This window comes from Panthera onca, chromosome D2, assembly GCF_046562875.1.
Source record: "Panthera onca isolate mPanOnc1 chromosome D2, mPanOnc1 haplotype 2, whole genome shotgun sequence".
Classification (NCBI taxonomy): Eukaryota; Metazoa; Chordata; class Mammalia; order Carnivora; family Felidae; genus Panthera; species Panthera onca.
In genome coordinates, this window is record NC_138349.1 from 56,142,201 (window position 1) to 56,159,832 (window position 17,632).

The following is a 17,632-nucleotide window of genomic DNA, read 5'->3' on the forward strand; positions in this document are numbered from 1 at the left end:
TAGATGGTCCACACACAGGCATGTGAGGTTCGGAGCGGACCTCTGTGCCTCGTCCTGAGCCCCACGGCTGGCAGGGAAGGGCCTGGGGTACACTCCTTAAAAGCGTGCGATGGTGGATTAGTGATGTCTGACACGAGCAAGGTGTGAAGCACGGATGGCCGGTTTTTTAAATGATTTTTTAATGTTTATTTTGAGAGAGAGAGAGCGTGCGCGCACACGCACACACACAAGCAGGGGAGGGGCGGGGGGAAGGGGAGAATCCCACACTGTCAGCACGGAGCCCAAATCAGGGCTTGAACTCACGAGCCGCGAGATCATAACCTGAGCCGACATCAAGAGTCGGAGGCCTAACCAACCGAGCCACCCAGGCGCCCCCACGGATGGGTGGTTTTAAGTTATTCCTGCGACGTGCCAGCCCTCCCTGCTCACCCGGCGTCACGTCCCTTCCCCCGCCTATCCGGCACTCTCGTTCCGCCTGGACTTTTCCAGGGAAAGAGTGCTCGCCCCCCCTCTAGGGAAGCCACCCCTTGCTGTCCCTATGCACACCCCAAAACTACCTCCCAGGCACTTCCACGCGGATGGTGACCTGCCCGAGGCCACAGAGCTACTCGAGGGCGGCACCCCCCCGGCCCCCGGTGCTGTTCTGGCCTCTCTTCCCTGAGCTGGTGCTCCGAGGAGCCCAAGAGCGAGTGAGGCCGAGGCAGGGAGGCTGAGGGTCGAGCCTCTGCGGCTTTGCTCCCCCATCCATCCCCTACCCCCAGGCACCTTGCCCAGCAGAGTACATGAGAGGGAGGCTTCACCGTCCTTTTCCTCTAAAACAGAGACAACGAGAAAAACACAACACGCCATTTGGGCGTCCAAAACGAAACACCAAGGACAATGTTAATAAATACATAAACGTGTAAAGATCCGGATCTCAGAGGCACGGGAAGTTATACCCCTAACGCCGGCAGGCTGGGTCTCACAGGAATGATTTCAGTGTGTGCCCCAGCGGCCCAGGGAGGGGGTGGCAGCGGGTGGAGAGGACGGCTGGGGAGCCCCCTCCGGGCCTCTGTTCTCCAGGGGTTGTGGGGGTGGGGACCCACTGCTCCTAGGCCTCTAGCCTGGCTCAGAACAGCCCCCCTGCCCCCAGGAAGGAAGGCAGGCAAGCACCTCTGTCACCTGCTGAGGAGTCCGGGACACCCTCTGTGTGACTGGGAATGAGGACCCTTGGGAGAAATCCTGGCACCCCAAGGGGCTTCCTGGGAGCCAGGGGGTCTAGGGAAGTTACCTGCCTTTGGAGGTAACACGGAGGGTAGCTGAGGCCCCACAGCGCTGTGGGTCATGTCACCTCCCTCCCGCCCGCCAGGCATGGGGCAAAGGCTCACATCCTGCCCTGGGGCTTGGGCCTGGGTGGACTGTGGTCCTCAGCCTTGGGACCTGACTGCACCCCGTTACCCTAGCACCACAAACTTCTGGCCCAGCCCCGGCCAGGTGGGAGAAGACCCCTGACTCCAGCAGGTGTGGTCTCTGGCAGAGAACGATGATGGATGGGGCACAACCTGAGAACTCACATCCCCGTGTCCCAGAGAGTCACCTTCTGGGCCGGGCTCCTTTCATGCTGCAAAGTGACGACCGAAGTTGACATTCCTGGTGCAGCCAGAGGGTCTAGCACCAGTTGCGAACGCCCCGGATGACGAGAACACGCATTCCAGACTGTCCGGGGCCCCCTTCTCTGGGCTGGACCGGGTGAGGTTGGGATGCACCGGAGGTAACAGGAGGTGCCATGTGCACGGGGCAGAGGTGGTCACCAACACTGCCTTCCGGCCAGCAAGGGCGAGGTGGGTTCTGGCCTTGGCCTCGGCCTTGGCTGGAGGAGCTGTGTGGCGCTCTTGCTATGAAGAGCTGGGCCTGAGACGAACTCGCCTCCCACCCACCCCGGCCCTGCAGCCAGAGCGTCATGACCACACTCACCCCTCGCCCCCTTCCTCGTGGACTGCCCTGAGAGTGCTCCCCCCTCACCTTCCCTGGTCCCGCTTTGCCTCTCTGGGGAGAGGGGCCAGATAGACAGGACCTCCACAGTGGACCCCACAAGTTCTGGCAAAGGCAGGCAGCTGGAAGGATCCGGGGTGGGAGGAGGGGGTGTTAGCTGGCCCTCAGTCCTGCCAAGAGACAGACGGGGAGCCCCTGAGAGGTGCGACTGCCCCCTGGCTGCTTGCTGAGGTATCTCCGGTTAGGGCTTCCCCTGATCTTTTTTCTTCCTCACCTGCCCGCTTCACGGGCTCAAGTGTCACAGCCCCAAAACTAGAACAACAAGAAGGCAAATAATTTAGAAGGAAGTCTGTGTTTGCCGCTGCCCCCGCTGCGTGTCCTCTGAGCTGGCGGTCTCTGAGGCAGCACACAGTGTAAACTTGACTGGCGGGATAGGCGAGGCGGGGCTCATGTCCCCAGGGAGGTGGCGGGAAGGCTGGTGCCTGGGTGCTTCGGGTCTTCCCCGAGCCGCCCTTTTTCCTCGGAGACTGGCACAGGTGCCCTGGTCCAGCCACAAGGCAGTCCCCGGGGGGTGCCAGGGGAAGTGCCCCCAGCTGCTCTGGGGCCCAGTGTCTGGGGAGTAAAGCGGTGCTGGGTCACCGGGGAGCTGGTGCCCAGAGGTCTCGGGAGTTGTGTGGGCTGGCCGTGCTGATGGGCATCTGACCCTGTTGTTCCCACAGTGGGCTCCACAGCATCTGGAGGGGACTTTGGACTCCCGGGAGTAGAGAATGGTGGCAGCGAGGTCAAGCCAGGGTCCGGGCTGGTGTCGGGGCCCAGGGCCGTCTTGGAACAGGACTCACAGCACAGCCGGTGGTAGCCGGGGATGGAGCAGTAGCGATCGAGTGCTTCCGTCTGGCAGAAGATGGACCGGTCCCCCACGCAGGGCTCCGCTGCACGCATATGGCACAAGGACCACTGCCGGGAGGAGGCCTCCATCTCCCACTCGGCCCCCCCCAACCGCCGGCCTCCAGCTCCCGCCCTTGCTGGACCTGTTCTAAAGCTTTGCCCTGGAGGGCGCCACGGGCCTGCCTGAAGGGAGAGACTGGCCAGAGTAAGAGCCCTTATTTTACGGAAAAGGAACTGAAATCCCCTAGAGCAGTGGTTCTCAAAAAGGGTCTCCACACATGAAGCACCGGCATCGTCTGGAAGCTGGTGGGCAATGCCAATTCTCAGGCCCCATCCAGACCTACCGAATCAGAAGTTCTGGGCGTGGGGCTTAGTTCTGCGTTTCAACGAAAACTTCAAGTGACTCCAGTGCGTGGACCAATCTGAGAACCACGGGCCTACATCAGTAGTCGTCAGATGTGGCTGCCAAGTGGAATCCCCCAGGGGCTTTACAGATAGGCACTGCGCACCTCCCACGCCCGGGGAGACTGGATGGCCAGTGTGGCCTGGGCGCTGGGTGGTTCTGACCTGCAGCAAAGCTTGGAAACCCTGCTCTCAGTGAAGTAGGAATCCTGGTCCCCTCCCAACCCACCCAAAGGAACTGATCCACTTGGGCCAGGGCCAGGCAAATGCCCAGGTAACCCACACTTGGGACAAGCCGAGGCAACATCCTGCCACCCGTCAACACACAGTTGGAACACTAAGCCCTCCACCGATAAATCTGGAATCAAGCAGATCTGGGTTCCAACTGAGGCTCCACCACTGAAAAAGTATGAGCCCTTGGGCAAGTCACTGAAGCTCTCCAACCCTCAGTCTCCTCTCCTATAAAATGGGGATAATGCTAGACACTTACCAATGAACAATAACATTATGATTATAAATAACATTTATAAAGTTCCTGGCATATAGGGGTGCCCACTATATAACTTTCATTTGCTTTGGTTCAGATATCTAAAAATCGTTTTGTGTTTCTGTGATAATTCCAGGTAGGTCTCTCCAGACAATGTGAAGGCAGGAACTTTGCTTTCTGCTAATTTTCTCTCTCTCTCTCTCTCTCTCTCTCTCTCTCTCTGTGTGTGTGTGTGTGTGTGTGTGTGTGTGTGTGTGTGTGTGTGTTTAGGGACGGGGCAGAGGGTTGAGGGCTGGTTTAGGGCAACAGGAAAATTAAGAAAAAAAAAAAAATAGGAAAGCCAGTGGCCTCTAGATGGCGCCAGAATTCTAGGACCAGAATCAGAGCCGACCCTTTGCTCCTGGACAGAAAAGGGAAGGAAATCTGGCACTTGTGCAGCCTGGGTCTCAGAACAGGGGCAGAGCAGCAGCCAGGCTGGAGCCAGAAGATCCTCTGTGGACATCGAGTGAGATGATGAGCTGAGCTCAGAGAGGTTTAGGGATCTGCACATGGTCACATAGCCAGTTGGTCCTCCAGCTAGAATTTACAGTCTGTGATTTTTCTGCTACTTGTCTTGTCAGACCCTGGTCCTTGAGAAGATGAAGCAGGAAAAGAGAGAGAGAGAAAGAATCTAGGAAGGAAGTATATGGCTTGGTATATAGCAGATGCTCAGTTAACGTTAATGGATGAATGGATAGGTAGATGGATGGATACATGGATGACGGATGACGGATGATGGATGGATGGATGGATGGATGGATGAATGGATGGGTAGATGGATGGATGGATGCATACATAGATGACGGATGATGGATGATGGATGGATGGATGGATGGATGGATAGATGGGTGGATGGATGGATGGATGGATGGATACATGGATGACGGATGATGGATGGATGGATGGATGGATGGGTAGATGGATGGATGGATGGATGGATACATGGATGACAGATGACGGATGATGGATGGATGGATGGATGGATGGATGGGTAGATGGATGGATGGATGGATGGATGGGTGGATAGGTGGGTGGATGGATGGATGGATGGATACATGGATGACGGATGATGGATGGATGGATGGATGGATGGGTAGATGGATGGATGGATGGATGGATACATGGATGACAGATGACGGATGATGGATGGATGGATGGATGCATGCATGGATGGGTAGATGGATGGATGGATGCATACATGGATGACGAATGATGGATGATGGATGGATGGATGGATGGATGGATGAATGGATGGAGAGATGGGTAGATGGATGGATAGAGGGGAGGATGGACTAACTGGCTCCTGATCATGAGGCAGAGAGAAAGTACTACCACCATTTTTGTTATCTGACAGCTAGGCAGGAGTGCGTGCATTATCTCATTTAATTCAACAACCCTACGAAGACAGCTCAGATCTACAATTGCTTATCCCAAAACCTTGAAACCAGATATGACTGATAATTCAGAACTTCTGAGGTTAGAAAAGTACTATTCATATTATAGAACATCTGTCATAGGGAGTGGGATATCCCCTTATAACTACAGCAATGTTTCTGTAGCAAAAGAATAATTGATCTCTTGTTGGGTCAGGCCAGACTCTGCTGCGAAATGAGTCTGCACCGAATTCAGGGCACCACTTGAAGCTTTCAACATTTTGGAATTGCAGGTAAGGGACTGTGGACCCGTATGGGTAGCACCCCCAGCTCACAGCTGAGGCTCCAGGAGGCTGAGGTCACATGGACAGCCTGGAAACTGGGGCCGTTCCACTGCATGGCCTGTGCTTGTGACATGGCGACCACTGGAAGGTTTGGGGTGGCAGTTGGGTCCAGATAGACACACACTTACTTGATAATATCTTGTTAATGGGATGTAGGGGCCCAGACTGTGTCACCCACTGTCCTTCTGGGGTCACAAGTTCCCGAATGTCAGCTCTCGCTGTAGAGTTCTGGAGATTGCCTGTGAGTGGGGACAAGCAGTTCCAGCACTGGGGATTTCTAGGGGGCAAGGATGCAAGCTGGGCTGGGCTTCAGGTCTAGGCCAGAGGAGCTCGGCCTGCCCCCCTCCCCCATCCTATCCAGCTCACCTCCACAGGGGGGAAGGCTGCAGACCTGGACAGTGTCCGGCTTCTCCCCGTCACACTGCCCAAGACTGTTGGCGTTGGTCCGGCACACGACCTGCCGCTGCTGGATGCCCTCCCCGCAGGTGGCGGAGCACTGTCGCGGGAAGGCCGGGGCCCGGTCAAGCCACAGTGGCCGGGGAGGCGTAGGTGGAGAGACAAGAGGAAGGGAGCAGTGAGCTCCAGAGTCTAGCCAATGCCCAGGACGGAAAGGTACAGAGGAGGGCCCCGGGTTTCTACTGACCAGAGCGATATGCAAGGACCGCTCCAAGTAGCCTCAGGAGGACAGAACACCAGCTGTCCGTATTCCTGTGCCAGGCGAATGGCCGAACCTCCCTGTCACCTACATGGTTAACCCTGGTTCAGGAGGGGACCTCCAGAACCCCATTCCAGCACTTTTGCCTGTGTCTACCATATCTGGCCTGTGCCTGGGTCCTTAAATATTTTGTGGATCATTCTGGCAAACTCCCCTATTGTGTGTCCCCTATTGGTGGCAAACTCCACCAGCCTGAGTGACCTGAAGTAGGTCCACTCACTTGATGATATCTTAATAATGGGATGTAAGGGGGGGCGCCTGCGTGGCTCAGTCGGTTGGTCGTCCGTCTTCAGTTCAGGTCATGATCTCACGGTCAGTGAGTTCAAGCCCCGCGTGGGCTCTGTGCTGACAGCTCGGAGCCCGGAGCCTGCTTCGGATTCTGTGTCTCCCTCTCTCTCTGCCCCTTCTCCCTCACACTCTGTCTCTCTCTCACTCTCAAAAATAAATAAACATTAAAAAAAAATTTTTTTTTAAATAATGGGATGTAAGGACCCGGATTGTGACACTTGCTAAACTGAGAGACCTGGGTGACAGGGTCGCTATGAACCCCTTTAGCTCTGACATTCAGTGACTCTGTGCCTCATACCAAAACTCAGCTGGCAGAGGCATGTTCACAAGTGTCTTCTGGGGCACCTGGGTGGCTCAGTCGGTTAAGCGTCTGACGCTTGATTTCGGCTCAGGTCACACATGATCTCACGGTTCATGGGTTTGAGCCCTGTGTCGGGCACTCCGCTGACAGCATGGAAACTGCTGCTTAGGATTTTCTCTCTCTCTTTCTCTCTGCCCCTCCCCAGCTCATGCACTCTCTCTCTCTCTCTCTCAAAATAAATAAGTAAACTTTAAAAAAAAGTGTCTCCTGGAGTGCCTGGGTGGCTCAGTAGGTTAAGCATCTGACTTCGGCTCAGGTCACGATCTCGAGGTTCGTGGGTTCGAGCCCCACGTGGGCTCTGTGCTGACAGCTCAGAGCCTGGATTCTGCTTCAGATTCTCTCTCTCTCTCTCTCTCTCTCTCTCTCTCTCTCTGTCTCTCTGTGCCCCCCCCCCATTCACACTCTGTCTCTCAAAAAAAAAATAAATAAAACATAAAAAAAAAAGGATCTTCTTCCCCAAAAGGGAAAGGTGTGGGCACAAAGGAGCCGGAGGCAAACAGTTTGCAGGGCCTGCTGTGCACGTCACCCCCAGGCCTCACCTCCTCTGCGAGACGGAGGCTGGTGGCGGGGGCTCCCCAAAAGCAAGGCTGCACCGTGTGACCAGGCCACAGGACGGGGAAGAGGCCATAGAAATGTACTTCTCCTGCTGGGCCCGAGGGAGACACGAGCGTTAAGGGCCACACAAACCGTGGGACTGGATGGCTCCTCCCCCAAGGATGGATAATGCCAACAGCTCCTGAACGCTCTGTCGGTCTCACAGGGGCAACAGTCTTCCACCACCTGTCACCTCACTGCCAGTGTTACCTAAGGGCCCTTTGTGGGCCAGCAGTCTTCTGTTTTATATTCAAACAAATAAAGCTGTGTGTTGAGGAGAAGAAAACAAAATCTGCCTACATTGTGCGGGGATTTGGGGTATTTAAAAATACTCTTCCTTATGCAATATTCTAAGCATCCAGAAAAGTATGAGGAAGCCTGGTCACGAAAGCCTGTTCACATACCACCAGCAGCCTGAATATATCAGCATTCTGGCAGATTTTCAAATACTGTGTTGTGCCTCTTTAAACTTTATGTGCATGGTATCTCATTGGAAGTGATCTGCCTTCATATTTCAGTGCTTTTTCTTACCTATTCCTCTGAGGTTTATCCACATTGGTAAGTATACTCCAAGCTTTTATTGTATGACCAGACCATGATTTTTTTTGACATTTTAAAAATATTTACTTATTTTTGAGAGAGAGAGACAGAGACAGAGACAGAGACAGAGAGAGTAGGGGAGGGGCAGAAAGAGAAGGAGACACAGAATCCAAAGCAGCTCCAGGCTCTGAGCTGTCAGCACAGAGCCCCATGTGGGGCTCGAACTCATGAACCGTGAGATCATGACCTGAGCCAAACTCAGACACTTAACCAACTGAGCCACCCAGGCACCCAGACCATGATTTTTTTGGTCCAATCTCCTAGAGATGGACATTTAGGGTATTTGTTGATATTCTGCTATTACAATTAAGCATTGTTGTACTTATCTTTGTGACCAGAGGTTTTAAAAATTATGGTAAGATATATATATATCATAACACTATTTTAACCATTTTTAAGTGCATGGTTCAGTGACATTAAGAACATTCACAATGTTGTACAACCATCACCACCTCCACGTCCAGAACTTTCTCCTTCTTCCTAAGCTGAAACCCTGTCCCCATTAAACACGGACTCCCCACCACCCTTCTTTCTGTCTCTATAAACCTGACCACTCTTGGTAAGTGGAATCATACAGCATTTATCATTTTGTGTCTGGCTGATTTCACTTAGCATAATGCCTTCAAGTGTCACAGCAAATGAATTTTTTATTAAAAAAATTTTTAGGGGCGCCTGGGTGGCTCAGTCGGTTAAGCGTCTGACTTCGGCCCAGGTCATGATCTCACGGTTTGTGGGTTCGAGCCCCGCATCGGGCTCTGTGCTGACAGCTCAGAACCTGGAGCCTGTCTCAGATTCTGTGTCTCCCTCTCTCTCTGCCCCTCCTCCACTCTCACTCTGTGTCCCTCTGTCTCAAAAATAAACATTAAAAAAAATTTTTTTTAAATTTTTTTAATGTTTATTTTTGAGAGAGAGAGAGAGAGAGAGAGAGAGACAGAGCATGAGCAGGGGAGGGGCAGAGAGAGAGAGGGAGACACAGAATCCAAAGCAGGTTCCAGGCTCCGAGCTGTCAGCCCAGAGCCCGACGCGGGGCTCGAACCCACAAACCTTGAGATCATGACCTGAGCCAAAGTTGGACGCTTAACCGACTGAGCCACCCAGGCACCCTTCAAATGAATTTTTTAGAGAAAACTCAAGACAAAAATTTCCCTGTGGCCACTTCGAGGGCCTAGGCAGGAGCACTTGGACTGGCTATTCCGCAGCCTTCTTAGTATCTCCTCTTTCCTACCCTGGCCTCCCAGCAGTGAACTTTCTACAGAGCTGCTAGGTGACCTTTAAACCTGGAGTCAGGGCTTGGAACATCTGCATTAAAACCCTTCAACAGCTTCTCACTGCTCGTAGAATACATTCTTTTTCAAGTTTGTCTTTATTTATTTCGAGAGAGCACAAGCAGAGGAGGGGCAGAGAGAGAGAGACAGAATCCTGAGCAGGCTCCCTGCTGTCAGCACAGAGGGACGCAGGGCTCAAACTCACTGTGAGATCATGACCTGAGCCGAAATCAAGACTCAGACGCTTAACTGACTGAGCCACCTAGAAGCCCCACTTGGAATACATTGTAACTTTTCACAAAGCTCTGCAGAACTGATCCCTGCCTGCCTCTCTGTCATCCTGTCCCTTCCATTCAGCTCCAGTCCCACTCTCCTTTGGTTTCTGGAACACGGCAAGGGTCTTCCTGTGGCTCAGCCTTCAAGTCTCAACACAAACGTCACCTCCTCAGGGAGGTCCTCCCAGATACATTACCCCCATTTACTTCTGCACAGCTCCAACCGCCATCTGTAAATGCTTCTGTTACTGGTTTAGGTCTCTCTCATTGGACCGTAAGTTACATGAGGACAAGTCGGTGACGGACTCCAGGCATTCCTAGCACAGCGTGCCTGGCACGTAGTTGGCATTTGGTAAATATTTCTTGAATGCAAGAAAGTGCTTCAGTTTGCTCACCTGTATCACGGGGGTCTTAACCCATGCCTCCTAGTTCTGACCCAGTTCTAGGTCAGAGCACATAGTGAATGAATATAAAGGCCTAGCCCAGGTCCATGGCCCAGCACACATGGGAGCTCTTGGACTCAGTTTTGAGAAAATTCAGATCAGATCAGATCAGATCAGAGGTGGGGAGGGAAATTCAGGTGGAGACTCTCTGCCAGCAGGGAGCACCACATCCAGCTCCCTACCCAGACCCACCTTTTCCCGGACTCCCCAGAGAAGGTGGCCACTGGCTCAGCCCCTCCCACCCTCTGAGAACAACTCACCTGGGACCAGGCTCCCGTGCGCCACTGGGCTGGACAGGGCACGCGGAGGCAGGGCCGCCGGGCCTCGGGCCGATCCCCAGGGCAGGCCTTGGCCGGCATGGCCTTGTGGGTCCCGTTGGAGAGGGGCAGCAGGCACTGAACCCCCCGGGTCTGCACCCCCAGCTTCCCACAGCTCCGGCTGCAGGCACCCCACTCTTCCATCACCCACCTAGAGACAGACAAAGCAAAAGGTGAAGGAGAGGCGGGACTATGGGGACGCTTCCTCCCAGGGTCTCTCCCACCCCCTGATTCGCTGCGGGCAGGAGCTGGCAAGTGGGTCTGAGCTTCAGAATGCTGGGAGCCAAGACAACCGTCCACGGGCTCTGCAGCTGCCATAAGGGGGGTCGCCTATGATCTCCTCTGCTTCCTCATCTGAAAAATGCACGGGTATGATGTACCTTTACATCTGGCACCCTGCATGTCCGCAGGCAAGTTATGAACATCAGAATTCTTTTCAGCACTTCGTAAATATTGGAGTGTGGGCAGGTACTGTTCTAGGTGCTGAGATACAGCACGAGATTCATGGCTGGTAGAGTTGAACCCCCGCCCCTGGGGCTCTTGGGACAGTTAAAGGACGTGTATACTTAAAAGCACTTGGCAGAGTGCATGCATGCAGTAGGCATGTAATAAAGACAGGCACTGTTACTATCGCCGTCAGCACCTGCAGAGTTTTGGTGCCGATCAGCTAAGCTGGTGGTCTCCCACCGTCTTTTGGCCACGGAGCAGCTTCCAAGAGCACCGTAAGCAGACACCCCTGGATGAATTAGACAAAGACGAAAATGGCTCTGGTGGGGTGGCGGGAGGGGCGGCCACAACCCACTCCCCTCTCAGGTTCCTGAGACATCTTGTAGCGAATGAGGGCTCTTTTGGCCAACCCCTTCCTTTAAAAGAGAAAAAAGGCCCCAAACTTCGTTTGGCATTTTACGGATGAGAAGCTGGGGGCGGGGGGGGGGGGGGGCGGGCGGTGACGTGCCCAGGACCACAGCCGAGTCAGCGCCGCGTGCTCTGTGGCCACAGACGTTGGCGGGGACAGTGGCCGGCATGCCATGTAAAGGGGGAGCGTGGAGGACTGAGGGGCAGGGGATCCCGCCTGGGCCAGGCACGGAGAGGCCACGGTGGACTCTGCACTGATCCCCAGCTCCTGTCCTGGCCCTGAGGTCCCCCCAGCCTCAGGGAGCAGAGCTGCCGTGAATCAGCCAGGCCGAGTTAGACGGCTCGGACTCCAGAAGTTTCCTGGGGAGGCAGGAAAGTGGACTGGGCGTTCTGCCTGGGGCCGGGGAGGCGCTGGGGCCATCTCTGTGACGGGCTCAAGGCCACACCTCGACTTCCCGAAAAGTCATAGCTCTTCTCCTCCACGAAGCCCCCTCCAAATAAGCCCAAGAACATGATCTTGTGCCCAAATGAGCCTGTCTCCTCAGGTCAGGGAACCCACTCAGGGGCTAGACTATGGATGGGGGCCGCCGGACAGCATCCTGGCCTATGCCCCGGCGTCTAGAAGCGCTGAGATCGACTTCACCTCAACGTCCCCTCGGATCATCGAGGGAAAGCTGTGTCCCCAAAGTGGGCCTCTGTTTCCCCATCTGTAAAAGAATGCTGAAGGGGCAGAACAAAGGAAGCACTGTCCTTCTTCTGGGAGCGGAAGGTAATCCGCAAACCCCACAAGGGACAGACGGGGGCAGATGCGGCTAGACCGGCAAGGAGGGCAGCACTGGCCACGGACGGAGTCCGGTGTGTGGGTTGCTCTGCTCAGGGAGTCCCGGGTGCAGGGGCCGTGACCCTGGACACTCAGGGCCAGAGGAAGCAGCCCCTCCTCCCGGGCCCAGGGCTACGAGAGAGTCAGTGACGCCCATGGGAAGGGGTCAGGCTCCTGGCCGTCCCCCGGACACTCACGCAGGCTGGGCACACGGGTGCTGGTTGCAGCGCCGGCGGATGGGCTTGGGCCTCTTCCTGTGGTCACACAGGTGCCGCTGGACCATGTGGTGGTCTCGCCGGCGCCGGCAGCCGTATTTGGTGAACTGGATCCCTGGGGGGAGGACAGGCTGACTTGGGCCAGGTCCCGCCAGGCCCCCGCCGCTCCGCTGGGTCTCAGGGATGGCATGCTCTGGAGGGCCCGTGCCTCCCCCGTGCCTTTGCACCCCTCTTGCCCAAGTCTCCTTCTGAAGAAGCCTTCCTTGGCCAGCCCATCTCATGTGTCCCTGATGTCGTGCCAGCGGTGCAGGGGCTGGGGTGGGGGAGGCGCCTGGCTCTGCACGGCTGCCTCCCTGCATAGCGGGGGAGCCCTTACAGGGTGCAGGCCTTGCCCCGGTGCTGCTCCCCCACTCCCAGCCCCATCCCCAAGGCTCTGGCCAGGCAGGTGCCACACCTGAGAGATCTTTAAGGGGAAACGGAGGCACGAACTAGGGACACATCAGGTGGAGACAGTGTTGGCCCCTAGCCACTCCTACTCCTCCCCTGCAAAGCCCTGGGCTGCCCCACGAGGCAGCCAGATGGCTGGGCAGGCCCGTACCTCCTCCGCAGGCCTTGGTGCAGGGGGCCCAGCTCTTGAGCGCCCACTCGTAGGTGTCCGTCTCCTCCAGGAGCACGTTGTTGCTCCCAATAAGGGGCAGCAAGTCCTCATGGATGATGTACTTGTAGGCCAGGCTGCTGCGGGGGCCACCCTCAGCTGGGGGGAGCACCTGAGGGGAGACAGAGCAGGTGGCACAGGACTGGAGAGCAGAGAAACAGGGCCAGCATGGGGGGGACAGGGAGGAGGGGGTCAAAGGAAAGGATGTGGGGTCAGCACCGAGCACGGCCTGGGAGACCATTCAGACCAGCAGCCACGCAGCAAACTCAGGCTAAGCAGCAGGAACAGCCTGCGTGCTCACCTGGGATCATTTTCCTCCCAGACATAAGTCCTCACGAGGACAGGGACCGTGTCTGCTGGTCTGTCTTGCTTACCAGGGCATCTGGTCTGGACCTATGGCCAGGTCTATAGGACTCTGATCAGATATAAGATGGTCTGTAAGCCTCTGATCAGATATATGGTTGCAAATACCTTCTCCCATTCTGCTCAGCTTGTCTTCTCACTGTCTTCACGATGTCTTTCCAATGTACGAAGGTCCTCAATTTCCATGAAGACCAGTTTACCTATTTTTCTTTTGTTGCTCATGCTTCTGGTATCATAAGATGCAAGGTCAGGAGATTCCCCCCTCTATTTTCTCTAAGAGTTCTATGGTTTTAGCTCTCTTACTTGGATATTTGATCTGGTTTGAGCTTGTTGTATACGGAGTGAGGTAGGGGTTCAACTTCATCCTTTTACATGTGGCTATCCAGTTGTCCCAGCACCATTAGGTGAAGAGATTATTCTTTGCCCATTGAATGGGTCTTGGTAACCTCCATCACTGGCATAGGTGTATGGGTGGCCAGAACGTATAAGGTGAATAGAAGATACATGCAGAGTGAAATAATACACTGACACCAATAGGCTTCAGACCCTGCCCTCTAGGACCTCCCCGACTAGTGACGGTCACACCAGGAAAGAAGCCTGTCCAAGCTCTCCCTGGCATGAATCAGCCAGTGTCAGGAGCACCACAGACAAAGCCCCTCCTGGTCTGAGCTCCTGCATTAATAATCCCTGCTCCATAAGCCCCGGTCTATGGCCTAGGAAGAGGGGGTGTGGGAAGAGGTGGACCCCAGCAAGGACAGTGACCGCATCCCCCTCTCCGGAGGCTGGCAGCGTGAGCTGGCACCCCCCGGTCACTTGCGGGCAATGCCATAATGCAAGCGGACATTGGATGACGCCAGGGCAACAGGGGGAACCAACGCAGGTGCCTCCTCTCATTCCCAGGCCCTGTTTCTGACGCTGCGTGACGGAGAACAGACTCCCTCTCATAGCAAGACAACCGTTTCTTTCTCCCTCCTCACGTGCGTCCTGCCAGCCTTTGTGCACAGAGGGCATCTAGGCCTTGGCCTTGGCCAGGCTGCTAAAGACACTGCAACACTGCTTCCGCCGGGGCTGCGCTGGCTCAACAGTGAAGACTGGGGAGGCTGGGCTGGGGCAGCAAGGGGGTGGGCAGGGGCCACCGTACAGGGTGGGGGCTCACCAGGACGGCGATGGCTTCGGGCAGGGGCCCACTGGTCTTGAGGCTTTCCTTGGCGTCCTCCACCACATACTCCCACTCCAGGCCCATTGCAGTAAAGGTCCGGCTCATTGCTTCCTTGCCCTTGGGGTTGAGGATGAAGCTGCCTGTGACCTGGTTCTTCACCGCTGGCCATGGGGAGAGGGTCACACAGATTTCTATTCCCCTCCACAGGAACACTAGCCAGACCTCCTCTGGGGCTTCGAGACCTTCCTAGTGGATCCCCTGGGGCTCCCTATGACCTGTCACCCCTTTCCACCAGAACCTTCCTCAGTCAGATGAGTCAATGCACCGGCTGCACGCAGCACCCCTGCCTCTAGACCCTGGCGCACCCATTCCTCCCACCGTCTTCCCTTCTTCCTGTCTGACTAATCTTCACTCCTATGGAAGGCCCAGCACAACATTCCCCTCCTCCAGGAAGGCTTCTTTTCTTTAAAAAAAAAAAAAAAAGTAAGTTTTCCTTTTATGTATGTATTTTTTTATTTTTAAGAGAGAAAGGGAGAAAGCGGGGTAGGGGCAGAGAGAAAGGGAGACAGAGAATCCCAAGCAGGCTCCATGCTGTCAGCACAGAGCCCGATGCGGGGCTCGAACCCACGAGAGATCACGACCTGAGTCGAAACCAAGAGTCAGACGCTTAATCAACTAAGCCACCCAGGCGCCCCCAGGAAGCCTTCTTTGATTGCCCAGTCCTCGGGGACTTGCTCTCCCTTCTACAGCAGAGCACGAGGCTAAAAACACAGGCCCTGGCACCAGATTGATCTGGGGAAGTTACTTAGCCGCCCTGTGCTGCCTCAGTTTCGCCATCTGTAAAATGGGAATGCTAATCATCCGTAGCTCATAGGGCTGCGGCCGCATGAGGATAACCGCAGTCCCACCTATCCATCATGGGGTCCTTGGGACAATTAAAGGAGTCCATAGGTGTAAAGAGCTAGGCAGAGTGCGTGGCATGCAGCTGGCATTCAATAAATGGGAGGCACTATGACTGCCATCAGAACAGGGCCCGAGTGTTAGCACTGGTGCCTGTCTCCCCCACAGCCTGTCAGTGTATCTCCTCTGTCTTGGTGTCCTTGGGGCCTGGCACAGAGCGAGTCTTAGAAACACCTGTAAATGTCCACCCCTTAAAGTCCCGCTGAGTGAGTAACCCATAACTTGTTATCGAAAGGTGTCGGGTGGCAGCTGGGTGGGAGGTGTGCAGGTGCAGACGGCCTGGCAGAGGCCCCTGCGTCACAGCCTTGGCCGCCCTGGAGCAGGCTGGTGAAGGGCTGCCGCCTCGGACCCGAGCCCCTCAGCCCAGGCGGGGGAGCAAAGGCTCCGGAGCCCTGGGGTGCCCCACCTGGTGCCGACAAAAACCATCCAGGGTAATGACGAGACCATAAGAGCCAACGATTCAGAGCACTCACCATGCACTGGTCACTCTGGCGCCTGCCTCGGCGGAATCCTCACACACATCCCGAGGTTGGTGCTATTATTGCCCCAGATGGGGACCTAGAGACCCGCGAGGGGCAAAGGTGTCTCCTGGACACACAGGGCGCTGGTGGCCCAGCCGCCTGGAGGACCGGCCTCCCTGCTGAGCGAGAGGACAGATGCCCCTCATCTCTCGATGCTTGATCCCTCTCTGCCCCCAGAATCGCCAGACCTGGAGCCAGAGCCGGGCCCGGCCTCAAATCTCCCCATGGCTCTGTCTGCTACCCTCTCAGCAGCCACCGTCCCCCAGCAGCCCTGCGCCGAGCGAGTCTCTTGGTGCCTTTTTTCTGACAGCATTTGCTCACTTTGGGTCTCTGGGTCACAATTTGGAAATTCTCGCAGTATTTCCAACTTTTTCACGATTATTAAATTTGTCACGGTGCCCTGTGACCAGTGATCTTTGATGTCACTATTGCAAATGTTCGGGGACACCATGAACCCCACTTATTTAAGACAGCACACTTAGGGCGCCTGGGTGGCTCAGTCGGTTAAGCGTCCGACTTCAGCTCAGGTCGTGATCTCACAGTCTGTGAGTTCGAGGCCCGCGTCGGGCTCTGCGCCGACAGCTCGGAGCCTGGAGCCTGCTTCGGATTCTGTATCTCCCTCTCTCTCTGCCCCTTCCCCGCTCATGCTCTGTCTGTCTCAAAAATAAATAAAAACATTTTTAAAAAATTTAAAAAAAAAAAGACAGTAAACGTAACGGATACATGAGTGTGTTCGGATTGCTCCCCAATCGACCATCTCTGTCCCTCTCCTCGGGCCTCTCTGTTCCCGCAGACACAACACTATTGAAATCAAGTCAGTTAATGACCCTACAATGGCCTTTAAGCGTCCAAGGGAAAGGAAGAGTCACATGTTTCTCACTTTAAATCTAAAGCTAGAAATGATTAAGCTTAGCGCAGAAGGCATGTCAAAAGCCAAGATGGGCGAAAAGCCAGGCCTCTTGTGCCGAACGGTCAGCCAAGTTGGGAAGGCAAAGGAAAAGTTCTTGAAGGAAATTGAAAGTGCTACTCCAGGGGGGCCTGGGGCGGCACTCAGTCGGTTAAACAGCCAACTTCGGCTCAGGTCATGATCTCGCAGTTTGTGGGTTCGAGCCCCGTGTCAGGCTCTGTGCTGACAGCTCAGAGCCTGGAGCCTGCTTCGGATTGTATGTCTCCCTCTCTCTCTCTGCCCCTCCCCCATTCGCGCTCTCTCTTTCTCTAAAAAATAGATAAACATTGAAAAAAAATTAAAAAAAAAAAAAAAGATCAAACCAGCCACAACATTCCCTTAAGCCAAAGCCTAACGTGGAGCAAGGCCCTAACTCTCTTCAGTTCTATGGAGGCTGAGAGAGGAAGAGGAGGAGAGCGAGGAAGCTGCAGACAAAAGTTCGAAGACAGCAGAGGTTGGAGAAAAGAAGCCATAAAGGCACAAGGTGAAGGAAGCAGCAAGTGCTGATGTCGAAACTGCAGCAAGTTTTCCAGAAGATCCAGCTAAGATAATTCACGAACGTCACTACAAACAACAGATTTTCAATGTAGATGAGACAGCCTTCTGTTGGAAGGAGATGCCATCTAGAACTTTCACGGCTAGGGAGGAGTGTCCGTGGACTGTCCCGAGGCCTACGTAAGGTAATGGATGACAAGTGCCAGCTCGAGGCCTGGCACATGGTAGATATTAACAGCATGGTTCTCTTCCCTTGACTTCCTTTCAAAGAATCAAAGCCCCCA

General features: G+C 55.0%; 1 protein-coding gene across 2 annotated transcripts in view; it reads right to left on the reverse strand.

Moving 5' to 3' along the window:
- Positions 1-236: 236 nt before the first annotated feature.
- Positions 237-17,632, reverse strand: part of ADAMTS14 (ADAM metallopeptidase with thrombospondin type 1 motif 14) — an 82,232-nt gene continuing 64,836 nt past the window's right edge. For both annotated transcript variants that reach the window (XM_078434333.2, XM_078434334.2), the window contains exons 16-22: positions 14,424-14,587; positions 12,848-13,016; positions 12,232-12,364; positions 10,303-10,510; positions 5,868-5,997; positions 5,630-5,740; positions 237-2,900 (exon numbers count right to left, since the gene is read on the reverse strand). In XM_078434333.2, the coding sequence (XP_078290459.1) occupies positions 2,419-2,900; positions 5,630-5,740; positions 5,868-5,997; positions 10,303-10,510; positions 12,232-12,364; positions 12,848-13,016; positions 14,424-14,587 (1,397 nt within the window). In that variant the 3' untranslated portion in view covers positions 237-2,418. The remainder of the gene's footprint in view (positions 2,901-5,629; positions 5,741-5,867; positions 5,998-10,302; positions 10,511-12,231; positions 12,365-12,847; positions 13,017-14,423; positions 14,588-17,632) is intronic.